Below are 26,084 nucleotides of genomic sequence, written 5' to 3' on the forward strand. Positions count from 1 at the left end.
TCTTTGGGTGCTGTCTTCTTAAACATCATCTTACCTTTCATTTGGTCTTTGCTCCAACTTTTTTCTGCTAGAAATGTGTGCAGTGACACTGAGTTTAGTCTTTTTGAGATCTAAATTGTGAATGACTCTTCATATTTGTTATTAGGTTGGACATAACGAATGCTCTTGACTCTCGTTTTCTGAAAGCGGTTCTGGATTGCTGTAACCTTCACCTCGTTTCTCCTCTCGCCATAAATTAGCAGCGAGTTCTGCGCTGTTCCTCATTTTCCTCTTCTTTTTCTGGCCCATTGCAGAGCCGTCTGGAGGAGCTGCATCGCCTGTGGGAACTACTGCTGCAGAAGACCAAGGAGAAAGGAGTACGTCTGCTGCAGGCCCAGAAGCTGGTGCAGTACCTGCGTGAGTGTGAAGATGCCCTGGACTGGATCAGTGACAAGGTTCGAGACCAGTACACACCCACATCGCCCATGGATTAGCATTCTGTACTCAGCATTGAGACTTTTAGCAGATTATCAACTTTGGTTACTTCCACAGTTAATTTCTCCAGTTACATTTTTGAGATCCCAAAATGTACTGCTGTGGCATAAAGGAAGATTCTTTAAATAAATGTTCCCACTCCCACAGGAGGCCATCGCCACCTCTGAGGAGCTGGGGCAGGACTTGGAGCATGTCGAGGTCCTGCAGAAGAAGTTTGAGGAGTTCCAGACTGACTTGGCAGCCCACGAGGAGCGTGTGAACGAGGTGAACCAGGCTGCAGGCAAGCTGACTCAGGAGAACCATCCGGAAGCCGAGCTCATCCTGAAGAAGCAGGAGGAGGTGAACACGGCCTGGCAGAGGCTGAAGGGCCTGGCCCAGCAGAGACAGGGCAAACTGTTTGGGGCCGCCGAGGTCCAGCGCTTCAACCGGTAAGACTTTTGAGAGACTAGACATGGTGCCTGATGAGGTGTTTGATTTTTTCCCCCCAAAATTTGTTGCATCATTTTAAAGGTATTTCTACTTGCATCATACCTTCCCTCTTTCTTTTAGGGATGTAACAGTTAGTGGTCAACCAATTAAATGCTGAGAAATTTTGTTTCATGTGTTGTTATTAAATTGTTGTATTTTTCTCAACAATTTATATAAATCCCACAAAATCATGACACAGGCATTGTATATTAGTCATCAGCACGCCCAATGAAAAACGCCCATCAGTCAACTGTTACAAAACCAAGAATTTAGATTTTGACACTAGTACCAAGTAGTATCATGATTCTTGAACACTGAAATGATACTTTGATAAAATCTGAAAAATATCAAGTTCTTCAATTTTAAATATATTCTTCAATATAAAAATTAGTAAATAACAACCTAAACTTAAAACATTACCTTTCGTGTTATGAAATTTTTAAAAATTTCTTAAAATAATTTTTTTTTACAGTTTTGCCTGTTTAATGGTAAAAAAGTGTCTCTGACGAACTGTCAGTCTTATAAATAAAGCAAGAGGTAGTGAACCCTTGTTCAGATGCACAGCTAGAAGCAGGATTATACAGATGTGTTTTAGCAAAGCGCACAAGAACAGGTAGCATGTTCCTGATAAATAGGCTCTAGTCTAGTGTGTTCCTATAGTCTAGTAACAAAAGTTGCTAGGTTACAAACAACGTGACCAACCGGCAAGAGAGACAATGGCAAGTGAGTTTATTATGCATATAAATATGACCTAGGCTTGCAAACACATGATGATGAGGTTGTATTACCTAGGAAAGAGAACCTGAACACTACCAAAGAAAAGAAAACCCAAGATATCCTGATCTCAGTTTAAACATCGAGCCTAACTTCTAAATGAAAAAACAAAACAAACAAAAAAGCAAACAAGAAAAAACAGCCTAACTACACTAGGATAAACTGTTCAAAATTACAGGAGTTGGCACCCACTATTACCACAGGAAGTGGGGCAGGCTGCCTGGACTGCCCCCTTGTGGTGGCTGCAGACTATAGCATCTTACTCAGATGTAACTAAACTTAAAATAAATAAAAAGCAAAATATATATTTTTTTACTAAAAAAATTGTGTAGAATGGGGCTAACCGTTCATGAGGATGTGTGGAAAAATATATAGAAAATGTTTTTTTTTTTAAATAATTTTTGAGGAGACTTTGGTGGAACAACAAAATGACAAACATGTTAATGTCACATTAATGGGTCCCTTTCAAGCATTAGTTTCATTGTGTTTCACTATGAGAAGCTTGCTGCGTTGTGCTCACAGTGAGCTGTCAGAACAGCCACCATTGAGGGAACAGCTAACAGGAGTCCTGTAGCGCACCAGCTAAATGTTAGCAGTAGTGCAGCCAGCACTGAACACAGTGGGTGAGCCCATATGGCTGTGCTCCTGTGGGAATACAACTGCCAGTAGGGACCAGGTTTGCTGTGACGTGCCTGTGCAGCAGTTAATGGCCCAGGGGAACACTGCGCATGGTTGTCTATGAAAGGCCTGTGCAGCTGACTGGCACGCCAAGCCTGCATGTAAGCCGGTCAGCCTGTAAGCCGGTCAGCCTGGAAGCCGGTCAACCTGCTCGGACTCGTTGCATAATCATCTTTTTGCTTAGACATCCTTAGCCTCTGGTGTGTGGCAGTGTAGAGAACAAGCCTTTTGTAACTTTGTGGCACCTGTCAAGGCCAGATTTGAACACAGAGTGGGGTTTCTCACCACTAAAAGCCTCTGTTAGGTCACTCATCTCCAGGAGACTGTCTCCAGTATGGAGATGTCCACATCATTAGATGCAAGATGCCAAACTTTGTAGTGCTCTGCCAGACACACACAGGCAGCTTCCTGCTTCCAAGTGCTCTAAAGTGCTTTAGCAGCACAGATATAGGAGTAGTCTGACTGGATGAACTTGAAGGAGTGGTGGAAAGAAAATGATTGCAGGGTTATGCTCTACATTCATATCTCCATTTTAAACATCAATATTTCACTATTTAAATATATTGAGCTGAACTGTCTTTAACAGTTCAGTAGACTACAAGCTAGACAACCTATTTGCAATGCCAATGTGAAACGGTGAGCTTCATCACAAGTTGTCAAGGCACAACAATAATTGGCTTATCCCAGTGCATTCCTGTGTTGCCAGGGTCATTTGCCTCTAGCTCTACAATACCGCAAAATGGCAGTCTGAAAAAGATATTCCCAGCTCTGTGTTCACTTAATATGACATGAGTGACAGTGGGAACTTGTCAAAAGGCTGTTTCTGTTGCCCAGCAGTGCTGTATGGATCTCTATACAATAGGGTTAGGTTTAGGAACAGGAAGGTTAATGTGTGTTAACAGAGTATTGAACTGTGGAATACATGAACCTGGGAACATGGATACACTCCCATCAACATCTGCTTCTCTGAGAAATGTTTCGTCAAGTTTGTGGTATTGCCAGTTCTGCAAGGGATTTGTAACACCTCGGGCAAACTGGTTTTGTCGTGTCTTTTGGGTGGCCGATTTCACAAATGATACCCCTACCTTGGTCGTTGAGTTCATTTTTTCTGCAGGTTGCGGATGTAATGGAGTGTTTAGTTGTGGCCATAGGCTTGCTTGATGGGTTACTGTCTTCTCTGTTGAGAGGTTCACTGTATCGTGCTACAGTTCTAAAATCAGTACTGTACAAAATAATTTGCTACAGTATTGAGAAACCATTATATTTTTTAATCGTCACGCAACTCTGATTTCTATATCGTAACTACATGAATGGTCAGTCATGGACTGCAGTAATGTTTATTAAATAGAATGGTCAGTCCACCTTTTTATGTTTATTCATGACTTCCAGAGATGTAGATGAAACCATCAGCTGGATCAAGGAGAAGGAGCAGCTGATGGCTTCTGATGACTTTGGTCGGGACCTGGCCAGCGTCCAGGCTCTGCTGCGCAAACACGAGGGGTTGGAGAGAGACCTGGCCGCCCTGGAGGACAAGGTCAGTCCGACGGGTTCTCGACCACAAGAGCGTCTTCTTCAGACATGCTCACGGTTGGCCTCTCACTTCAGGAAGCTAGCAGAGGCCCGTGCGCAGGCGTCAGACAGTCGTCGTTATTATGGTGTTGCGTCCTCAGGTGAACACCTTGGGTGGGGAGGCGGAGCGACTGCAACAGACACACCCCCAAAATGCCTCTCAGATCCACCTGAAGAGAGACGAACTCATCACCAACTGGGAACAGATCCGCACGTTGGCCGCAGAACGCCACGCCCACCTCAACGACTCCTACAGGTCTGTGCTCTGCCGCGGTTCTTGTTCTCCACCGGAGGGGGCGGGGTTTTTTCAAGCCACGCCTCTTGAGCGTCTCGTGACCCTGTCCTGCTCCCCAGGCTGCAGCGCTTCACTGCCGATTTCCGCGACCTCACCAGCTGGGTGACGGAGATGAAGGCTCTGATTAATGCCGACGAGCTGGCCAACGACGTGGCTGGGGCTGAAGCTCTGCTCGACCGCCACCAGGAGCACAAGGTGCCCACACTCCTCCTACCTCAATAAAGACGAGTTAGCCCACACTCCTCCTACCTCAATAAAGACGAGTTAGCCCACACTCCTCCTACCTCAATAAAGACGAGGTAGCACACACTCCTCCTACCTTAATACAGATGAGGTAGCCCACACTCCTCCTACCTCAATACAGATGAGGTAGCCCACACTCCTCCTACCTTAATAAAGACGAGGTAGCACACACTCCTCCTACCTTAATACAGATGAGGTAGCCCACACTCCTCCTACCTTAATAAAGACGAGGTAGCACACACTCCTCCTACCTTAATAAAGACGAGGTAGCCCACACTCCTCCTACCTTAATAAAGACGAGGTAGCCCACATTCCTCCTACCTTAATAAAGACGAGGTAGCCCACACTCCTCCTACCTTAATAAAGACGAGGTAGCCCACACTCCTCCTACCTTAATAAAGACGAGGTAGCCCACACTCCTCCTACCTTAATACAGACGAGGTAGCCCACACTCCTCCTACCTTAATAAAGACGAGGTAGACCACACTCCTCCTACCTCAATAAAGACGAGGTAGCCCACACTCCTCCTACCTCAATAAAGACGAGGTAGCCCACACTCCTCCTACCTCAATAAAGACGAGGTAGCCCACACTCCTCCTACCTCAATAAAGACGAGGTAGCCCACACTCCTCCTACCTTAATAAAGACGAGGTAGCCCACACTCCTCCTACCTCAATAAAGACGAGGTAGCCCACACTCCTCCTACCTTAATAAAGACGAGTTAGCCCACACTCCTCCTACCTCAATAAAGACGAGTTAGCCCACACTCCTCCTACCTTAATAAAGACGAGGTAGCCCACACTCCTCCTACCTCAATAAAGACGAGTTAGCCCACACTCCTCCTACCTCAATAAAGACGAGGTAGCCCACACTCCTCCTACCTCAATAAAGACGAGTTAGCCCACACTCCTCCTACCTTAATACAGACGAGTTAGCCCACACTCCTCCTACCTCAATAAAGACGAGTTAGCCCACACTCCTCCTACCTTAATAAAGACGAGGTAGCCCACACTCCTCCTACCTCAATAAAGACGAGTTAGCCCACACTCCTCCTACCTCAATAAAGACGAGGTAGCCCACACTCCTCCTACCTCAATAAAGACGAGTTAGCCCACACTCCTCCTACCTTAATACAGACGAGTTAGCCCACACTCCTCCTACCTCAATAAAGACGAGGTAGCCCACACTCCTCCTACCTCAATAAAGACGAGGTAGCCCACACTCCTCCTACCTTAATAAAGACGAGGTAGCCCACACTCCTCCTACCTCAATAAAGACGAGTTAGCCCACACTCCTCCTACCTCAATAAAGACGAGGTAGCCCACACTCCTCCTACCTTAATACAGACGAGGTAGCCCACACTCCTCCTACCTCAATAAAGACGAGTTAACCCACACTCCTCCTACCTTAATAAAGACGAGGTAGCCCACACTCCTCCTACCTCAATAAAGACGAGTTAGCCCACACTCCTCCTACCTTAATAAAGACGAGGTAGCCCACACTCCTCCTACCTCAATAAAGACGAGGTAGCCCACACTCCTCCTACCTCAATAAAGACGAGTTAGCCCACACTCCTCCTACCTTAATACAGACGAGTTAGCCCACACTCCTCCTACCTTAATAAAGACGAGGTAGCCCACACTCCTCCTACCTTAATAAAGACGAGGTAGCCCACACTCCTCCTACCTTAATAAAGACGAGGTAGCCCACACTCCTCCTACCTTAATAAAGACGAGGTAGCCCACACTCCTCCTAACTTAATAAAGACGAGGTAGCCCACACTCCTCCTACCTCAATAAAGACGAGGTAGCCCACACTCCTCCTACCTCAATAAAGACGAGTTAGCCCACACTCCTCCTACCTCAATAAAGACGAGTTAGCCCACACTCCTCCTACCTCAATAAAGACGAGGTAGCCCACACTCCTCCTACCTCAATAAAGACGAGTTAGCCCACACTCCTCCTACCTTAATAAAGACGAGGTAGCCCACACTCCTTCTACCTCAATAAAGACGAGGTAGCCCACACTCCTCCTACCTCAATAAAGACGAGTTAGCCCACACTCCTCCTACCTCAATAAAGACGAGTTAGCCCACACTCCTCCTACCTCAATAAAGACGAGTTAGCCCACACTCCTCCTACCTCAATAAAGACGAGGTAGCCCACACTCCTCCTACCTCAATAAAGACGAGGTAGCCCACACTCCTCCTACCTCAATAAAGACGAGTTAGCCCACACTCCTCCTACCTCAATAAAGACGAGGTAGCCCACACTCCTCCTACCTTAATAAAGACGAGGTAGCCCACACTCCTCCTACCTTAATAAAGACGAGGTAGCCCACACTCCTCCTACCTCAATAAAGACGAGGTAGCCCACACTCCTCCTACCTCAATAAAGACGAGGTAGCCCACACTCCTCCTACCTCAATAAAGACGAGGTAGCCCACACTCCTCCTACCTCAATAAAGACGAGGTAGCCCACACTCCTCCTACCTCAATAAAGACGAGTTAGCCCACACTCCTCCTACCTTAATAAAGACGAGGTAGCCCACACTCCTCCTACCTCAATAAAGACGAGTTAGCCCACACTCCTCCTACCTCAATAAAGACGAGGTAGCCCACACTCCTCCTACCTCAATAAAGACGAGGTAGCCCACACTCCTCCTACCTCAATAAAGACGAGGTAGCCCACACTCCTCCTACCTCAATAAAGACGAGGTAGCCCACACTCCTACCAGCTTCAGGAAGGATCGAGACGACCATTCCAGCCTTTAGAATCTCATCGCTGATCCAAGAAAAAGATCTGCTTTTTAATTTTTTGAGTCTGAGATGTCCCATTTCAATTGTGCCTCTTCTCTGTTGGTTAGGGGGAGATTGATGCCCATGAGGACAGCTTTAAAGCCACAGATGAGGCGGGACAAGCCCTTTTGAACACTGGACACTACGCCTCAGAGGAAGTGAAGGAGAAGGTACGACTTACCTCTACGGCTATGGGCATCTGATCACTCCCTGGTGTCTCACGTTGGAGGAACACTAACTGCAGTTTTATTCTGCCTATGCCTGCATGCTTGTGCGTAGCTGGGAATCCTGTCTGAGGAGAAGGAGTCTCTGCTGGAGCTGTGGGAGGTGCGCAGACAGCAGTATGAGCAGTGCATGGACCTGCAGCTCTTCTACAGGGACACCGAGCAGGTCGACAACTGGATGAGCAAGCAGGAGGTGTGTGCTTCACTTCACAGTGAACTGTACAGCTCCGCTAAGAGCTAGTCAACCTAGTGGAACACTTATAATGCCACATTCGTCCATGAGTGGTGCTGATGAAGAAATGTGGCCGTAACTGCGCACCTCTCCTCGTTGTAGGCGTTCCTCCTAAATGAGGACCTGGGTGACTCGCTGGACAGTGTGGAGGCCCTGCTGAAGAAACATGAGGACTTTGAGAAATCCCTCAGTGCCCAGGAGGAGAAGATCACTGTAAGAAATCTCACCTTTGCTTTCTCACAGTACCCATATAATAGCTTGCAGCCTTTTCAAATCGGTCCTTCGTTGCCGTCGTAAAGCCTTAATGCAACACCGTTTTCTGTGTGCGGGTGCATTTAGGCCCTGGATGAGTTCGCCACCAAGCTGATCCAAAACAACCACTACGCCAAAGAGGACGTGGCCACCCGCAGAGACGCAGTAAGTGGCCACGACACCCCGGGACACCCTCCGCACGCTCGTGTTTCTGTCTTCACTGTGCTGACTGTAGCGCTGAGTCATTGGGGCTGCTCTCAGAACGGACTCTGTGTGTGTGTGTGTGTGTGTGTGTGTGTGTGTGTGTGTGTGTTTCAGCTTCTGAGCAGGCGCAACGCTCTTCATGAGCGTGCCCAGTCCCGCCGCGCTGCCCTTGAGGACTCCTTCCACCTGCAGCAGTTCTTCCGAGACTCGGACGAGCTGAAGAGCTGGATCAACGAGAAGATGAAGACCGCCACCGACGAGGCCTACAAGGTGCCTCCTCCTTCACACGCTCACAATCCAGCACTCTTTGGAAATTAATGCTTTCCGTTTTTTTTTCCTCCTCAATTTGTGCATTTTGCCCTCACATAATTAACTGTATGTTACTTCTTTTAATGACCCTGTCTGAACTTGCTCACTGGACAATTCAGGACCCCTCCAACCTGCAAGGCAAGGTGCAGAAGCACCAGGCCTTCGAAGCAGAGCTCTCGGCCAACCAGAGCCGCATTGACGCACTGCAGAAGTCTGGCCAGGAGCTGATCGATGGGAAACACTATGCCTCCGCTGAGGTAGCCACACGCATGGATGAGGTCAGCTCTCAGTGGAAGAAACTTCTGGAAGCCACCGAGCTCAAAGGTAATCGCCGTCGGTGTTTAGAAGTTAACGTGTTCAAAATTTCTAGGGTATTTAAATATGAAAAGAGATTATTTAAAAATCTGGAGTGTCATGGTTGTCTGGGTTGTGTTGTCAGGCATTAAGCTGCGTGAAGCCAACCAGCAGCAGCAGTTCAACCGCAATGTAGAGGACATTGAACTGTGGCTCTATGAGGTCGAAGGCCACCTGGCCTCCGACGACTTCGGCAAAGACCTGACCAGCGTTCAGAACTTGCAGAAGAAACACGCACTGCTAGAGGCTGACGTCGCCGCCCACCAGGTAAGGATCTTCTTTACTACCATAGTGTTCTCTGCGCAGCGTGCTGGATACCTTTTGCATAAAGTTCTCGCATTTCTCCTTGAGGTACCGTTGGCGTGAAGATGGTCGACGTGTCGGCCCTCCTGACGCTCGGGCCAGTTCTTAGACTCTCCGTTTACACCCTCCGTTTCTTTCAACAGGACCGCATCGACGGCATCACCATCCAGGCCCGGCAGTTCCAGGAGGCGGGACACTTTGACGCCGATAACATCCGGAAGAAGCAGGAGGCCCTGGTGGCACGCTACGAGGCCCTGAAGGAGCCCATGGCCGCGCGGAAGCAGAAGCTGTCCGACTCCCTTCGCCTGCAGCAGCTTTTCCGCGACGTGGAGGACGAGGAGACCTGGATCCGCGAGAAAGAGCCCATCGCTGCCTCCACCAACAGGGGTGGGTCAACAAAACCATACTTCACATTGGAGCTCAGAACAAAGCAGCCGAGACCGGTATCAGCCGGTTAGAATGCTGTAAAATAACGTGCCACTGTGCGCACTCCCCCCCTCAGGTAAAGATCTGATTGGGGTGCAGAACCTGCTGAAGAAGCACCAGGCCTTGCAGGCTGAGATCACTGGCCACGAGCCTCGCATCAAGGCCGTCACGCAGAAGGGCGAGGCCATGGTGGACGAAGGTACATGCCGTGTGTTCTCCGCATCACCACTCTGACTATACTTAACCACATTCTGTCCATAAACCGCCCTTGTACGTCTTTAAACAGACTATAGATTCTCATTTGTTGGATAAGAAACCCATCTGTGGTCTCGTCCATGCAGGCCACTTTGCTGGAGAGGATGTGAAGGCCAAGCTGATGGAGCTGAACGGGCGCTGGGAAGCCCTCAAGAACAAAGGAGCCCAGCGCAGACAGGACCTGGAGGACTCCCTGCAGGCCCAGCAGTACTTTGCAGACGCCAACGAGGCCGAGTCCTGGATGAGGGAGAAGGAGCCCATCGTGGGCAGCACAGACTACGGCAAGGATGAGGACTCTGCTGAGGTGAGCTCACAGAGAATGACCTCCAGAACCCCTCCACAACCCCTCCACGCTCTGCTGCCAGGGCCTTCAGCTAATATCACAACTATGGTGTAACATCAAGGATTTTAGCATTGCCTGGTTTATCCATGCTCAAAAACAAACCGCTTATTGAACGGAGGAACTGGTTTTTGAAAGCCAGTATGTGCTGACCTGGGAACGTTTGCTCCTCAGGCCCTGCTGAAGAAACACGAGGCGCTGATGTCCGATCTGAGTGCCTACGGCAGCAGTATCCAAGCCTTGAAGGAGCAGGCACAGGCCTGCAGGGTGAGTGCATCTTCTTCTAACCCCCCCATCCCTCATCCCCCAAAGTCTCACTCTGCCCTGCAGAACTTACACCATACGGGTGGTTCACTCACCTGACCTGCTCACTGGTTTGTCCATCAGCAACAAGTGGCCCCCACTGACGACGAGACGGGTAAGGAGCTCGTGCTGGCCCTCTACGACTACCAGGAGAAGAGTCCTCGTGAGGTCACCATGAAGAAGGGTGACATCCTCACCCTGCTCAACAGCACTAACAAGGTACCCCCGCACCAACGTTTCCATGGCCCACTTACTAGAGTCCCGTAATTGAAACATTCCACAAGCTCCATAAACCTGAGCTCCATTTCAATGATCAGTGGAGATGCGACGATGTAGCTGAGAGGGTATCACAACCCTTCCAACTTCTGCTCCCCAGGACTGGTGGAAGGTGGAGGTGAACGACAGGCAGGGTTTCGTGCCGGCGGCGTATGTGAAGAAGCTGGATCCAACGCAGTCGTCCTCCCGAGAGAACCTGCTGGATGAGCAGGGCAGCATCGCCCTGCGCCAGGACCAGATTGAGAACCAGTAAGACATCCTCAGTCGATCACCGCACCGGGCGGGTGTTTTTAATCTGACAGCTTGGGGGAAACGCCCAGATCCATTCCTGTAACCCGACATTTTAACTTCTTCAGATCCTTTCAGATCTTTCCTTCCTGTAATTATCAGCTCAGCTCAGATGGCTTTGAAAATAACTCCTCTTTCAGTATTACTAAATTTTCTGCCTTTCTTCATTCCTCTTCTATGTCTGTCTGTCTCTCTCTCTCTCTCTCTCTCTCTCCCTCTCTCTCCTCCAATTACTAACGCCTGCACACGTGTGCCCGGCCTGCTCCGTGGCAGGACTGCGGCCACCAAGGAGACGTGCAGTGTGTCTGTGCGCATGAAGCAGGTGGAGGATCTGTGAGTAGGACTCGGACGTCCATTTTGTGCCGATGTGATCAGTCTCACGCCTCCATGGCTGAAACCTTCCCATGCCGAGCCATCTCGTCTTTCTTCATCCTCCCGTCTGGTTGCTGGTGTAGCGTTGCACATCTGCAATTTCAGACGCTCATTACAGACGTGATCCATTTGTTCCGCTTTTCTCTCCCCTGCAAGGTCATTCTTCTGCACATCTTCTATTCAGTAAAGGGATAGAAGTCATGGCTGTCCACCCTAGAGCTTGACTATCTGTGACGCGCTGGCGTAGACTTGACCTGATTCTCCTCCTCCTTTCTACCCTGTACCACCACTGATTTAGCTTGGAAACTTCCGGTTGCTCCAGTGTGCATTTCATTAACTTACAGTCCCATTAGGACTGTCCAAATTGAATCAGGTGATTGTTGTCGATTGGAGCAAAAAAAATCAAATGCCGTCTGAGGTGGTCGGTGGTGGGGAGGAGTGGGAGTCTGGGACGTGTCCTGCGTGGGCTCTGATGTCGTGGGCGTCCCGTCTTCAGGTACGGGACCCTGCAGGAGCTGGGCGAGAAGAGGAAGGACATGTTGGAGAAGAGCTGCAAGAAGTTTATGCTGTTCCGCGAGGCCAACGAGCTGCAGCAGTGGATCAACGAGAAGGAGGGGGCGCTGACCAACGAGGAGGTCGGCTCCGACCTGGAGCAGGTGGAGGTGCTCCAGAAGAAGTTTGACGATTTCCAGAAGGTACGGTGCCAACAAGCCTTATGGTGCCTTGTCAGATGATGGGGGCGACCGAGTCTCCGTATGAACGAAGGTGCAGCCACGCCGTGACCTTGTGTGCCTTTGCTTTCTCCTCAGGATCTTAAGGCGAACGAGTCTCGCCTGAGGGACATCAACAAAGTGGCGTCTGAGCTGGAGTCTGAGGGACTGATGGCTGAGGAAGCCCCTGTGGTCCAGGCCCAGGTGTGCAAGCGTTCTGGCGCCTTGAGTCTGGGCTTTACTGCTAACAAGTGTATAAATATATAAACGCATTCATTAAAGTATGTATGCACAATGATGTATGCACCAAATGTTTCAAGCTTTTAGTTGTAAGGTCATACTATGGAGACATAACCTAATGTTGTCTCCCTCCTTCCCTCCTCACCCACCCCAACACGTCCCCCCCCCTCAGCAACAAGAGATGCTGGGCTCTGCTCCTGGCAAGGTCATTTTATTAGTACATATCCTGCATGGGGTGTTTTATTAGTACATATAGTGCATGGGGTGTTTTATTAGTACATATACTGCATGAGGTGTTTTATTATTAGTACATATACTGAATGGAGTGTTTGCATGCCAGTATATACAATAATTAAAGCATTTCAACATGAATATGTGGGACTGATATATTGTTCCTCTTTTTACAGGATGAACCCGATTCAAAATCTGCATCTCCATGGAAGGTAATGGAAAGTTGTTATTGAACATGCTGAGACAAGACATGATCAAATGTCTCTGATATAGAGAGCCGTAGAGGCCATTGATAATATGCATGTTGTTTTTGAGGGTGTGTGGAGATTATTGGTTTGTTTTTTGGAAAGTGGACTTTGGGGTCTCACACCTAAATGTTTTTTTTGGAGGTTGGAGGCTAATCTATAAACGAATGTGATGTTTCCCTGACTGGTGTGATTCTTCTATTTTGTTTCCTCCTGTCCACTCTTCCCTCATTTTCCAACTTGATCTAGTCTATTCGCATGGCTGTCCAAACGACGGCTAACTTTAATACTATTAAGGTAAGACCACTAGTCTGTAGGAGTGCCGTCCCCCGTCTGTCTCCACTAAGGTTTCACTCCCTCCTGCCTGGCAAACTAACCTCTCATGGTCATTTTTGTCTTCTGATCACGATCCCCCTTTGTACGTTTCCTCCATTGCGTGACCATCCGAAAGTGGTCAGATCATTAGTCTGGCCTTGTCTCCCATCATGTGTTCACACGGCCATTTTGTTTATGTTGGAATTTTTTTTTTTCTTTTTGTCTTGATGCCCATTTTTAAAATTTGAAAATGCTCTGTTGCCATTTCAATGTCCATTAATGTACATTAGACAACTGTTATAACACCTGTTTGTGTTTGCTGTCCTGCATCTAAGCACCTTGCATATCGGCAAAAACCCATCATGCTTTACAGTGGAATGTTACATACATGTTTAACTCGGAGAGCGTCCTGTAGTCTGTGAGATGCTGACGGTGGGCTGCGCTCCCAGAATGCCTTGCCTGGTTTTAGAACGCTTCCAGAAAGGCTGCCTTTGCCTCGCTGGCGTTGTTTTAATGTAGCGGACGACGGTGCTCTGGCTGGTCTGGAGGGGCGGCTGATGTGTGTGCTCTGTGCATCCCAGGAGCTGAACAACCGCTGGAGGGCCCTGCAGCAGCTGGCTGAGGACCGGAGCAACATGCTGGGAAGTGCCCACGAGGTGCAGAGGTTCCACAGGTAGGGCGGCCTCAACACACCCTCCCGCTCGGATGTTTGTGGAGATTTTGCAGCAGCGCAAGGCCCTAAGCCTCCAAAAGGAGCTCGTTTGAACGTCATGAGAGCGGAGCTCCAGAGCAGCTGAACCTGTATGCCTTTTAAGGGATGCTGACGAGACTAAAGAGTGGATCGAGGAGAAGAACCAAGCCCTAAACACGGACAACTACGGCCACGACCTGGCCAGCGTGCAGGCCCTGCAGCGCAAGCACGAGGGCTTCGAGAGGGACCTGGCAGCGCTGGGAGACAAGGTGCAGGGGCGACGTGCACCGACGCTGAACACAAGCACTCCCAACACCCCCTCCAGTGTGTTTGTGTTGGGCAGATTCCACGATGGTTGAGTTTCTAGACTAACCTCCGCTCTGCTCTCCACGACCCCCCCTGCGGCAGGTGAACTCTCTGGGCGAGACTGCCGAGCGCCTCATCCAGTCGCACCCGGAGGCCGTGGATGACATCCAGGAGAAGTGCACGGAGCTGAACACGGCCTGGAGCAGCCTGGTGGGCCGCGCGGACCAGCGCAAGGACAAACTGGGCAACTCCCACGACCTCCAGCGCTTCGTCAGCGACTTCAGGTGAGCGGGAGGACACGAGAAAGGAGAGAACTGGGGCCCGACTGGTGATGGGGCCCAGACCAGACTGGGTGGGGGGAGTGTAAACTGTGTGAATTTGAGTTCTGCTTTTGTTCTTGCTACAGAACTGTTTAAATTATTCAAGGTCTCGACTAAAACAAGGTTGTTTCTTGCAGGGACCTGATGTCTTGGATCAATGGTATCCGAGGTCTGGTGTCTTCTGATGAGCTGGCCAAGGACGTGACTGGTGCAGAAGCCCTTCTGGAGAGGCACCAGGTGCACAACCCTGTGTATATTTTCTTACCAAGGCCTCATCTGCTACTGTAGAGTCTGATATAAAAGACACTTTACTGCATTTAAGACATCATTGTAGTCAATGCAGAATCTATAGTACTGACGGGACCTTCAGTCGTGTCGCACCAAAGTTTGGGATAAATGTAAACATGTTTGTCCTCCCCCTTCCAGGAGCACCGAACTGAGATCGACGCTCGTGCCGGCACCTTCCAGGCATTCGAGCAGTTCGGGCAGCAGCTGCTGGCCCGCGGCCACTACGCCAGCCCTGAGATCCAGCAGAAACTGGAGGCTCTGGACCGGGAGCGGGCCGACCTAGAGAAGGCCTGGGTCCAGCGTAGGATGATGCTGGACCAGTGCCTGGAGCTGCAGGTGAGCCCAGAGCACTCAGCCAATCAGAGAGGCTGAAACCTACCGGAGGTCCCTGTTGGAGCGACTCAACGGTGGTGTTGTGTCTCCTGCAGCTGTTCAACCGTGACTGTGAGCAGGCTGAGAACTGGATGGCGGCGCGAGAGGCCTTTCTGGCCAGCGATGACAAGGGCGACTCGCTGGACAGCGTGGAGGCCCTCATCAAGAAGCATGAAGACTTTGACAAAGCCATCAACGTCCAGGTCAGGAAACGCTCCGTCCATCTTTAGGCCGTGGTTCATCTGCGCGGTGTCTCTTAAGTGTTCGTGAAGATGACTGGTCTGAGCGCTGTCTGTCACAGGAGGAGAAGATCGCCGCGCTGCAGTCCTTCGCCGACCAGCTCATTTCTGCTGACCATTACGCCAAACCTGATATCTTCAAACGCCGTAACGAAGTCTTGGACAGGTCCGAGTCTCTCTCCTCCCACAGAACTTGTAGTCTTGTGTATTTGTTTATATTGTCCTTCCGAATAAGTAAATCTCTGCTGTGTTTGCATGGACGTATTGGGTTAACTTTGTGCTGTGTATTCTTTTCCACCAGGTGGCGCCGTCTGAAGGCCCAGATGATTGAGAAGCGCTCCAAGCTGGGCGAGTCTCAGACCCTGCAGCAGTTCAGCAGAGATGTGGATGAGATCGAAGCTTGGATCAGTGAGAAATTGCAGACCGCCACTGACGAGTCTTACAAAGACCCCACCAACATCCAGGTAACGCTTCACACTACACCCCCACTGCTCATCTCTAGACAAACTACGTCAGATGTGGTCAGTCATCCTATTCTGCCCCTGTATTGCTACCGCTTTACCAGTGGTCTGTTATATCGCTTGTGGTATTGTTTAAGGTTTTATAACATTATGCCACCTTTTGTTTTTACCATAATTAGTATAAGAATCCCTCGGATTCACAAAGTGAATAAACCTGACAATGCTTCTTGTCTTCCTTTTAACCTACTATATGTATATGTATATAAAACCGAACCTCTCTCTGTTCCCGTCTGTTTTTAGCTGTCCAAGCTGCTGGTAAGTGGAGTAGTGTGTTGGATAACTAACACTAGGGCTTGTCACATGTCTGCGTCTGCCGTGTCTGTAGACGTTCAGTAGATCTCCATCTGTCTGCCGTGTGGCCCAGCGTATTTGCCAGCGTGTGCTTCTAACCATTTGTTAATTTTACTTAATTTTTTTTTTGATTCACTGAAGTACTTTTTATTTGCTGGGTGTGGTTCAATTCGTTTTGTTGGGCTGTTTTGTTTGGAATTAGTTTCACACATGTTGTGGGGTCCTGCATGACCAACATGGGGGCGCGAGGTTGCAGCAGTGGGAGTGGCCTGCAAACCCCGGGCTTGATGGCGCTGCTCACTTCAGGAGGGCTGTGGTCACGTGCAGCCTCCACAGGCCTCTACAGTGTGTGCGCTTCATTTTGCGTGCGTGTGCGTGTGTCTCTGTGTTCTCAAGCTGCAGCTTTTTGCTTTACTTCTCTCTCTCTCTCTCTCTCTCTCTCTCTCTCTCTCTCTCGTTCTCTCTCTCTCTCCCCCCCCCCCTCTTTCCCTCTCTCTCCTACCCACCTAAATGTGGAACTGTATGAGGCCAAACAGTCCAGCTCTTTTGAAATGTTCAGTAGCTCATTTTGTGCTGGGTGGTGTTCTTCCATATATAGTAATAACAGTAGTAATGGTGCATGTTTATCACCTGCCCATGTTTGGTGTTGTATTCATTTCACTGGTTAGTGCCAAAATGCCGTCAACTTTCCATTCATTTTTGCAATTAATCAATTTGTTTTCTGTAATCCCGAACATAAGGGATATTGTCCCTTATTTATTCAATCCACTCCACATACATACTCTCACACACACTTTACTGTATCCCACACACACTTTACTGTATGCTCTGTGTACCAAAATAAAACATTTCACTCTATTTGCCTCAGCACAGGTCAGCAAACCCAAGTACAGTAAAAGGGTGAATTATATTAGTTTGGTTTATGCACAGAAAGGCATTACGCAGCCAGCCACTCGTGAGATTCTGATTGTCTCACTTTTGTCTCACCGTTGCTTGTAGAGTAAGCACCAGAAACACCAGGCTTTTGAAGCTGAGCTTCACGCCAATGCTGATCGTATCCGTGGCGTGATTGACACCGGAAACGCCCTCATCCAGAGAGGTGCGTGTGCTGGAAGTGAGGACGCTGTCAAGGTAAATGAGGACCGAGCGTAATTCATCCAGTTATTATGGACCGTGCACTGTGTAAGAACCAGCGTCAGTCCTTCATTTGTTAGCAAAGTGTACTACTCAGAAAAAGTCAGGGATATTTGGCTTCCGGGTGAAATTTCAGGATGCCCCTAAAATGCACTCGAACCTTTACAGGTGAATTTGCTAAACTTTTGAATGCGCATGTCCAGCTGTTCGGTGTTGCAGTACTGTTTCAGAGACTGGGGTTGCTCAAATGGAGTGGCCTGCACTTTCTCCTGACCTGATTCCTGTTGTAAACCTATGAGATCAGCTGAGTCACTGACCTGAGGGGCCTTCAAGAAGAGTGGGACGCCAGGCCTCAGCAGACAACAAGTCGACTTGTGAACAGCATGAGATGTTGTTGTCAAGCTGTATTTGATGCTCGAGGGCACATAACAAGTTATTGAGACATTGACCCTTTTTTAGTTGGGTTATAACCAATATTTTTGGCTTTTATTTCAGATGAGGAGATCACCATTGCATGCTTCTACTTAAATACCCTACTTTCATGATATAATATGAAGCATGGACTTTTTATGTTTTCCATAAATTTCACCAGAAAGCCAGATATCCCTAATGTAGTGTTTATCTGAACTATGTACGCTTACAAGTGAGTTGAGGGACTACATTTTAAAAGATAATGTGCTCAGAAGCTGCTTCCTTTGTCCTCTAAATCTAACACGTATAACAATCTACGGAGCTGTATGTCATGCCAGACATATTCAGAAAAATTGTTATTGTTCTTTCTTTATCAAAAATGGAACCTTATAAAGTGTGTGTGTGTGTGTGTGTGTGTGTGTGTGTCTCCAGTCTCGCCTTGTAGCTCTGGATGAACAGTGGCAGTTCCTGGTGAACAAGTCTGCTGAGAAGAGTCAGAAGTTGAAGGAGGCCAACAAGCAGCAGAATTTCAACACTGGCATCAAGGACTTCGACTTCTGGCTGTCTGAGGTACTAATCACTTGAGTGCACGTAGGATACACAAGATTACTTGTGTTGATGTATAAAGCTGTAATACCCATGTCATCAATTTCGAATGGTATTTACAGCCAAGTGAACTTATGACAAAGTTGAGCTAAATAATAAAACAAAAACAGAGACAATCTTGTGTTTCCTCTTGTAATTCCCAGGTTGAGGCTCTTCTGGCTTCCGAGGATTATGGGAAAGATTTGGCTTCAGTCAACAATCTCCTGAAGAAGCACCAGCTTCTGGAGGCTGACATCTCTGCCCATGAGGTAAAACAGAAGAACCCAGGACCAGTTCAGAACAGAGCAGTAGTGTTTTTGTCATGCATTAGCAGCGGTCTGAGGTCGCTCTTATTTTTTACACTCATATGTTTGTATCTCTCCAGGATCGTCTGAAGGACCTGAATGGCCAAGCTGATAGTCTGATGGCCAGCAACGCCTTCGACACCTCTCAGGTCAAGGACAAACGCGACGCCGTCAACGGCCGCTTTGGCAAAATCAAGAGCATGGCAGCCGGACGGCGTGCCAAGCTGAACGAGTCGCACCGTCTGCACCAGTTCTTCAGGGACCTGGACGATGAGGAATCTTGGATCAAGTATGTAGTAAATGTGTGGCAGAGCCATGTGTAAAATATTTATCATTTAAACATTATTTTTATTTACCCTTTTCCTGTGTTCTTTTTGCACCTATACGCACTTTCCTTCCTTTGACCCGCTGTTTAATTGTAGAGAGAAGAAGTTGTTGGTGAGCTCGGAGGACTATGGACGTGATTTGACAGGAGTGCAGAACCTGAGGAAGAAACACAAGAGGCTGGAGGCAGAGCTGGGAGCCCATGAGCCAGCCATTCAGGTGAGGAGGCGGGCTTCTGGACGCTGCTCGCAACGCAAACATTGGTCATAGAGGGCGAAGGTTTAATGTTGTTGTCGTGGTGTCGTCCCTCCCCCAATCCTCCTCAGTCTGTGCTGGAAACTGGGAAGAAGCTGTCTGATGACAACACCATCGGGCAGGAGGAGATCCAGCAGAGGCTGGCTCTGTTTGTGGACCACTGGAAGGAGCTGAAGGATCTGGCAGCGGCCAGGTGAGCATCGAGGCACTGTGGTCCTCTACAACAAAAAACGCAGGGTCCTTTTACTGCTAGTTATGTGAATAGCGTGACTTGATGGGTCTGACTGTATGTGTGTGTGTGTGTGTGTGTGTGTGTGTGTGTGTGTGTGTGTGTAGGGGGCAAAGGCTTGAGGAATCTCTGGAGTATCAGCAGTTTGTGGCGAACGTAGAGGAGGAGGAAGCATGGATCAATGAGAAGTTGAACCTGGTTGGTAGTGAGGACTACGGTGACACACTGGCAGCTGTGCAGGTATGTTGCGCATTGGTATGACATTCTCATTTTGTGATGTGTTTGTTATTTATCTTTTCCATATCCGTCTTTGTTTTCAGGGCTTGCTGAAAAAGCATGAGGCGTTTGAAACGGACTTCACCGTGCACAGGGACAGGGTGAATGACGTGTGCACCAACGGAGATGAACTCATCAAGAAGGTACGGTTCCACCCAGAGCCGTTTACTCTCCACTGACTCTCCACAACACTCTACGGTGCTGTTCTTCAGCTTCATAAAGCTGCACATTGAAACCGAGCATGACGTCTGGTGCTGTGCAGGAGAATCACAACGTGGACAACATCACGGCCAAGATGAAGGCCCTGCGTGGCAAGGTGTCTGAGCTGGAGAGAGCAGCCGCCCAGCGCAAGGCCAAGCTGGACGAGAACTCTGCTTTCCTGCAGTTCAACTGGAAAGCCGACGTGGTGGAGTCCTGGATCGGTGGGTGGCGTACAGTGCTGCGCTGGTCTCTCCTTGGTGTTGGTCTCTCCTTGCTGTTGGTCTCTCGCAGCTGATTGTTGACCCGCGTCTCTTTCCTGTAGGTGAGAAAGAGAATAGTTTGAAGACTGATGACTATGGGCGTGATCTGTCTTCAGTGCAGACGCTGCTCACCAAGCAGGTATGACGAGGGAGATGCTTAAAGACATTAACTGTCTGAAAAAGATCTTTGTAAGTTATTCGATATCTCACACACACACCCACACCCCATCACCTTGTTTCTCTGCCATTCCCATAGGAAACGTTTGATGCCGGGCTTCAAGCCTTCCAGCAGGAGGGCATCACCAACATCACCGCCCTGAAGGATCAGCTCTTAGCGGCCAAACATGTGCAGTCCAAAGCCATCGAGGCACGCCATGCCACCCTGATGAAACGCTGGAACCAGCTGCTCTCCAACTCGGCTGCCCGTAAGAAGAAGCTGCTCGAGGCTCAGGAGCACTTCAGGAAGGTGAGGAGCAGCAGGCTGGATGCGGTGCTCAGAGCACCCACTTCTGACTTTGCTGTGTTTAGCATATCTGTTACTGTCTTTTCGTCAGAACAAAGAACTTTTCTGACACCTTTTAACCCCCTGCCCAGGTTGAGGATCTGTTCCTGACGTTTGCCAAGAAGGCGTCCGCCTTCAACAGCTGGTTTGAGAACGCAGAGGAGGATCTGACCGACCCAGTCAGGTGCAACTCCCTGGAGGAGATCAAGGCTCTTCGGGAAGCCCACAACGCCTTCAGATCCTCGCTCAGCTCCGCCGAGGCCGACTTCAACCAGCTGGCCGAGCTCGACCGGCAGATTAAGAGCTACCAGGTGGTGTCCAACCCGTACACCTGGTTCACTATGGAGGCTCTGGAGGAGACCTGGAGGAACCTGCAGAAGATCATCAAGGTAAAGCTTCATTGTGGGAACGTTGAGGAATGGATATAATGGACGTGCGCCTCTCTGAGCCGCCAATGTGCTTGACAGGAGCGAGAGCTGGAGTTGCAGAAGGAGCAGAGGAGGCAGGAGGAGAACGATAAGTTGAGACAGGAGTTTGCTCAGCACGCTAATGCATTCCACCAGTGGCTGCAGGAGACCAGGTGCGAGAACATCAGAGATGTTTGAGATGTTTTTTTTTTTAAAGCTCACAGTCACAGATACGTGTGCATGCTTTACGTGGTTTTGTCGCATGCTATCACAGTTTTACCTACGTTTCGTTAAGCTTTCACTGTAAACAGATTTCTACGTCTTGTCCACCAAAAATTTTGTGCACGTTTTTTAATTCTGTGCATGCTATGCAGTGTCGTGCGTGGATATATTGGCGGGTGCTTTAACTATATTAAAGTCCTTGGCTTTAACTACATTAGTGGTCAGTGGACATTTTCTAAGCGGGAACCAAAGTATGCCTACTGCCCCTGTGTGTGTGTGCTTCTCCATGTGAGAGGTGAGCACTGGTGGCCATGTCACTGTGTTTAACTGCTGTTTGTTTCTCTCCCTCTCTCTCTGCTCCACTTCCTGCTCTGTCGCTGCTTCTCCTGATACTTGGGATCAATGTCCAAATCAGGACATATCTTCTGGATGGGTTAATATCACATTTTTTTCAATATATTTATGTATTTGTCTGTATGGGTGTGTTTAATGTTTGTGTGAGAGTGATTAAGAAGCTGTGTGATGTATACATTGGTAGAAAACCTGTAGCATCCAGTGCCGTTGGTATGATTCCTGAGTTTAGGCCTGATAAATAAAACACAAAGGATAAAGGTTGAAAAATAATTAGTAGTACATGGATGTCAGTGATGCCAAAAGAGACTTTGTAGTAATATTATTCACAGTGTATCTTTCCTGGTTTTTTCCCCTTTATATATTTTGTTTTTGAAATGTCTTTTGTTTCTGATTTTTTTTCCCTTCCTCTTTCCTGTTCTTCCACCTCTCTACATAGCATAGCATATCGCCGGGTTATCCGTATCTGTCAGTATGAAGTCGATGATGATCTTTCTGGAAGGTTTTATCCCCATTTTTCTGGTTTCCCTCTCTGGTCCCACTCCTCCTCACCCCACATTATTTGGGTTGCCTTTCAGTGCACTCAAGTCTAAAAATCACCATTTGGGCTCTGTGTGTGCTCAGTTTCCTTCACTAACATTCACTGCAGTGTGGCCACGAGGCTGCTGGACTCTCGGCTCCATAATGCTGCAGGCCTGGCTCCACTCCAGCACCGGTTCACACAGTCTGCTGACTTCACTCCCATACTTTTTTTTTTTTTAGTTATTTATTAATTTTTTTTTATGGAAATGTTCATGCACCAGATTCAGGGCTGGAAACTGCAGTTAGATTTCCCAAAGTCATCGCTACTTTTCCCTTCATCTAAATTTGGATCATCACCCATTTGCATTTCTGTCCTTTATCCTAAAGCTGTCCACCACACACTGATGCTTCTAGTCCAGAAACATTTGGTTTACTCATGGAGCTATTATGCATATAATTAGATTGAAAACTTGAGTCAAACTGAAACTACATTTAGGACGTTTTATAACGTGAATGGTGAGTAAATGGCAGTTTCTAACCCTGGTGGCCGTGGCAATAAACTAGCATGATTATAATAGGTTTGAGCAGTCTCTGTTAGCATGGAATGAGTGGCTATTGTAGGAACATTCTGGAATGAGTGGCTGTTCTAGAAACGTTCTGGAATGAGTGGCTGTTCTAGAAACGTTCTGGAATGAGTGGCTGTTCTAGAAACGTTCTGGAATGGGTGGCTGTTCTAGGAACGTTCTGGAATGAGTGGTTGTTCTAAGAGCGTTCTGGAATGAGTGGCTGTTCTAGGAGCGTTCGGGAATGGCTTGTACTGTGTAATTGACTATGTATACACAGAAAGGTCTTGAAGGTTAAAACACAACAGGAATATTACTGGGATTACTGACTCTTTAGTTGTAATATTTGGAAGTGCTCAAGCGTTCTTAGTGAAGCCTGGTTGTGCACAATATCTAAGACACCCAGATAATATATGATGTCCATGTGCTAGTTCCACACACTGCCAAAACTAAACCTAATTGTCTAGGGTGTGTTTCTGGGTTTGTAGAATGTTGAGCCTAGTGAGTGTGATGGAGTGAGTGTGTCGTCGTTGCTGAACGTGGCGTGTTGTGCTCTTGTCCCGTTCTGCTCTCACTGGTTTGTGTGTGGGCAGGTCGTGTATGGTGGAGGAGTCGGGAACTCTGGAATCCCAACTGGAGGCCACAAAGGTGAGCGAAAACCCGGATCCATGTTTTGGCTCTCGGTCTGCCGACAGGCCGCTACGCTGGGGCGATTTGACCTCTGACCTCGCCCCGGCCCTGTGCCCGTACAGCGCAAGCACCAGGAGATTCGTGCCATGCGCAGCCAGCTGAAGAAGATCGAGGACCTGGGAGCAGCCATGGAGGAGGCGCTGATCCTGGACAACAAGTACACGGAGCACAGCACGGTGGGGCTGGCCCAGCAGTGGGACCAACTGGACCAGCTGGGCATGAGGATGCAGCACAACCTGGAGCAGCAGATCCAGGCCAGGTGCACACACTCACACACACGTACCTCTCAGGAACAACACACACCTTCCTTCAGTGGTGCTCACACAGACGTGTTTTCTCTATACGTGGGCAGGAACACGTACAGTGTAGTCAGAATGACTTGTTTTTTGTTCTCTATTAGATGTGAAATTCACTAGTTGAAGTTAGTGCTGAGTTTTTAGGTCTCTGGTGAGCTGATGGATACTAGTGCTGTTGACTTAAAGTTCCTCTTGATGTTCGTCTCGATTTCTGTAGAAACACCACAGGAGTTACAGAGGAGGCGCTGAAGGAGTTCAGCATGATGTTCAAGTGAGTAATACAAAATACAAAAACAATAAATTAATCTATTTGAATTTATTTCTACAACCCCACATCTCCACTGTATCATCACGTGTAACGGGCCATGATTTCTGCCGTAGGCACTTTGACAAAGAGAAATCGGGTCGTCTGAATCACCAGGAGTTCAAATCGTGCTTACGCTCCCTGGGCTACGACCTGCCAATGGTGGAGGAAGGAGAACCAGACCCAGAATTTGAGTCCATCCTAGACACAGTGGATCCCAACAGGCAAGCACACTCACCATAGCACCATCCCGCCACCTGCAAGAAACATGTCCCCTCACCCACCCAGATGCCTCCACACATCAGCCCACTCGTCTCAACTTTCTCTCTCTGTCCTGGGCATGCAGGGATGGCAACGTCTCCTTACAGGAATACATGGCCTTCATGATCAGCCGTGAGACGGAGAATGTGAAGTCCAGTGAGGAGATCGAGAGCGCCTTCCGCGCCCTGAGCGCCGAGAACAAACCCTACGTCACTAAGGAGGAACTCTACCAGGTACACACGTTTACTTCTTTTATATACGCCATGTTCTAGCATATCTACAAATTACAAAGAAATAGTTTGGAAAAAAATGTGGATTAAGATAAATTTTAAAATTAAATTAAAAATGAAGAGAAAATTAAGACATTTTGTATTAAATGCATGTCTCATAACCTGGATTCTCCTTGCACCCTGTCCAGAACCTGACCAAGGAGCAAGCAGACTACTGCATTTCCCACATGAAGCCGTACCTGGACAGCAAGGGACGCGAGCTACCGTCGGCCTTCGACTTTGTGGAATTCACTCGCTCGCTCTTCGTCAACTGATCCCCGCCCCCTTGCCTGCCAGTGACCAATCGGGATGCGTTTTGCCCTCACAAGGACACACAGCTGAACTGCATGAATCTGACGTTAGAATCTCTATAGCACCCTGTATCTGTATCTAGGTATTGCCCTTACTCTTAACTATATCTCACACTTCTTTGTGCTTCACTAACACTAGTGTAGTAGACTTGTCTGCATTTTGTGGTTGTTTTACCTGTTTCAGTGCTTCGCTTGATTTTAAGAAACCTATAGAGAATATACTGCAACACCACCCATAATTCTGCAGTGTGAATCAATAAACGCTACTGGTTAGAACTGGTAATGTTGTTTCGTGTGACATTGGTTTCGTGTGACACTGGTTCCAGTAAGCACTAGACAGCTGAACAAATCAGATGGATGCTATAAATCATTAAAACAGTGACCATTTTGAAATGGCAATACAATTACACACAAACTATATATTTGTATAGGTTATATACATACATACATATACATACACAGCTATGTTCGTGTACCGCTAACCTAAAAGTTTCAAAAACAGAGATCCAGCAGTCTGAACACCTCCATCTCACTCTGCCACCTCATTGGCCAGCTGTTCCAGAATGGCAGTCTCTCTCTGGCCCTGTTCTGTTAAGTCAGCACTCAGCTGCCATATGTTGACCGTGCCGTCTGCACTGCCCACTGCCAGCAGCTGCTGGGGGCTGAACTCTAGACAGTATGCTGGCTGGCCTTCGGTCTTCTGGTCAATTGTGGCCACTGGCCGGAGTGATCTACGACCCAAATCAAACACCTGCACCAAACCTGTGTGAGGAGGAGTCATTTCTATTAACCAGAAATACAAGACCCTTTTTGTACGATCACAGCATGTTGTGTTTTACAATTTATTAATTGCACTTAAATTATAAATAAGACAACACCACAGTATTTGCCTCAGCAGTTAATGTTACCAAAGATATTTTCATATTTGCCCACTCTGGATGAGACCCACCTTGTCCAGTGACCGCAGCAAAGACCAGAGGCCGAACAGGTGACCAACGCACTCCGAAGACGTACGAGTCAGAAACTCGCAGAGATAGCAGGGGTCCAGGTTGCAGTATACTGTGAATATGGGCCAAGCCATCAGTCCCAACACTCACAAACAGGTTCCTAAAACAAGGAAAGAGCAAGAACGGCATTAGCCCAGGACTTGTACAAGACATTTTAATATAAACGAAGACTACACTTGATATCTCAAAACAAA

At 48.3% G+C, this 26,084-nt stretch overlaps 2 protein-coding genes across 16 annotated transcripts in view; one reads left to right on the plus strand and one right to left on the minus strand.

Annotated features, from left to right (window-relative positions):
- sptan1 (spectrin alpha, non-erythrocytic 1) overlaps positions 1–25,166 on the plus strand; it is a 26,113-nt gene extending 947 nt beyond the window's left edge. The window contains exons 3-56 of one of the 15 annotated variants that reach the window (XM_076979589.1): positions 294–434; positions 622–902; positions 3,784–3,928; positions 4,065–4,219; positions 4,318–4,453; positions 7,367–7,468; positions 7,578–7,715; positions 7,857–7,967; positions 8,094–8,171; positions 8,325–8,480; positions 8,639–8,843; positions 8,959–9,140; positions 9,320–9,563; positions 9,679–9,801; positions 9,944–10,161; positions 10,372–10,464; positions 10,585–10,719; positions 10,877–11,025; positions 11,338–11,397; positions 11,933–12,131; positions 12,246–12,350; positions 12,559–12,591; positions 12,794–12,829; positions 13,112–13,159; positions 13,759–13,850; positions 13,993–14,137; positions 14,277–14,458; positions 14,632–14,731; positions 14,921–15,118; positions 15,211–15,357; positions 15,456–15,559; positions 15,695–15,857; positions 16,155–16,169; positions 17,205–17,336; positions 18,183–18,320; positions 18,500–18,604; positions 18,721–18,929; positions 19,063–19,183; positions 19,291–19,412; positions 19,556–19,688; positions 19,769–19,867; positions 19,987–20,146; positions 20,248–20,324; positions 20,442–20,651; positions 20,780–21,076; positions 21,155–21,267; positions 21,732–21,749; positions 22,107–22,169; positions 23,346–23,400; positions 23,505–23,701; positions 23,956–24,009; positions 24,120–24,266; positions 24,389–24,536; positions 24,722–25,166. In XM_076979589.1, coding sequence (XP_076835704.1) covers positions 294–434; positions 622–902; positions 3,784–3,928; positions 4,065–4,219; positions 4,318–4,453; positions 7,367–7,468; positions 7,578–7,715; positions 7,857–7,967; positions 8,094–8,171; positions 8,325–8,480; positions 8,639–8,843; positions 8,959–9,140; positions 9,320–9,563; positions 9,679–9,801; positions 9,944–10,161; positions 10,372–10,464; positions 10,585–10,719; positions 10,877–11,025; positions 11,338–11,397; positions 11,933–12,131; positions 12,246–12,350; positions 12,559–12,591; positions 12,794–12,829; positions 13,112–13,159; positions 13,759–13,850; positions 13,993–14,137; positions 14,277–14,458; positions 14,632–14,731; positions 14,921–15,118; positions 15,211–15,357; positions 15,456–15,559; positions 15,695–15,857; positions 16,155–16,169; positions 17,205–17,336; positions 18,183–18,320; positions 18,500–18,604; positions 18,721–18,929; positions 19,063–19,183; positions 19,291–19,412; positions 19,556–19,688; positions 19,769–19,867; positions 19,987–20,146; positions 20,248–20,324; positions 20,442–20,651; positions 20,780–21,076; positions 21,155–21,267; positions 21,732–21,749; positions 22,107–22,169; positions 23,346–23,400; positions 23,505–23,701; positions 23,956–24,009; positions 24,120–24,266; positions 24,389–24,536; positions 24,722–24,847 — 7,143 coding nt within the window. In that variant the 3' untranslated portion in view covers positions 24,848–25,166. The remainder of the gene's footprint in view (positions 1–293; positions 435–621; positions 903–3,783; positions 3,929–4,064; positions 4,220–4,317; positions 4,454–7,366; positions 7,469–7,577; positions 7,716–7,856; positions 7,968–8,093; positions 8,172–8,324; positions 8,481–8,638; positions 8,844–8,958; positions 9,141–9,319; positions 9,564–9,678; positions 9,802–9,943; positions 10,162–10,371; positions 10,465–10,584; positions 10,720–10,876; positions 11,026–11,337; positions 11,398–11,932; positions 12,132–12,245; positions 12,351–12,558; positions 12,592–12,793; positions 12,830–13,111; positions 13,160–13,758; positions 13,851–13,992; positions 14,138–14,276; positions 14,459–14,631; positions 14,732–14,920; positions 15,119–15,210; positions 15,358–15,455; positions 15,560–15,694; positions 15,858–16,154; positions 16,170–17,204; positions 17,337–18,182; positions 18,321–18,499; positions 18,605–18,720; positions 18,930–19,062; positions 19,184–19,290; positions 19,413–19,555; positions 19,689–19,768; positions 19,868–19,986; positions 20,147–20,247; positions 20,325–20,441; positions 20,652–20,779; positions 21,077–21,154; positions 21,268–21,731; positions 21,750–22,106; positions 22,170–23,345; positions 23,401–23,504; positions 23,702–23,955; positions 24,010–24,119; positions 24,267–24,388; positions 24,537–24,721) is intronic. The other 14 variants (XM_076979593.1, XM_076979590.1, XM_076979592.1 and 11 more) reach the window with 14 other exon arrangements.
- The window catches only part of dync2i2 (dynein 2 intermediate chain 2), a 3,103-nt gene continuing 1,919 nt past the window's right edge, over positions 24,901–26,084 (minus strand). The window contains exons 8-9 of the mRNA XM_076979604.1: positions 25,833–25,990; positions 24,901–25,645 (exon numbers count right to left, since the gene is read on the minus strand). Of these exons, the coding sequence (XP_076835719.1) occupies positions 25,413–25,645; positions 25,833–25,990 (391 nt within the window). The 3' untranslated portion in view covers positions 24,901–25,412. The remainder of the gene's footprint in view (positions 25,646–25,832; positions 25,991–26,084) is intronic.

This window comes from Brachyhypopomus gauderio, chromosome 18 (assembly GCF_052324685.1).
Source record: "Brachyhypopomus gauderio isolate BG-103 chromosome 18, BGAUD_0.2, whole genome shotgun sequence".
NCBI lineage: Eukaryota > Metazoa > Chordata > Actinopteri > Gymnotiformes > Hypopomidae > Brachyhypopomus > Brachyhypopomus gauderio.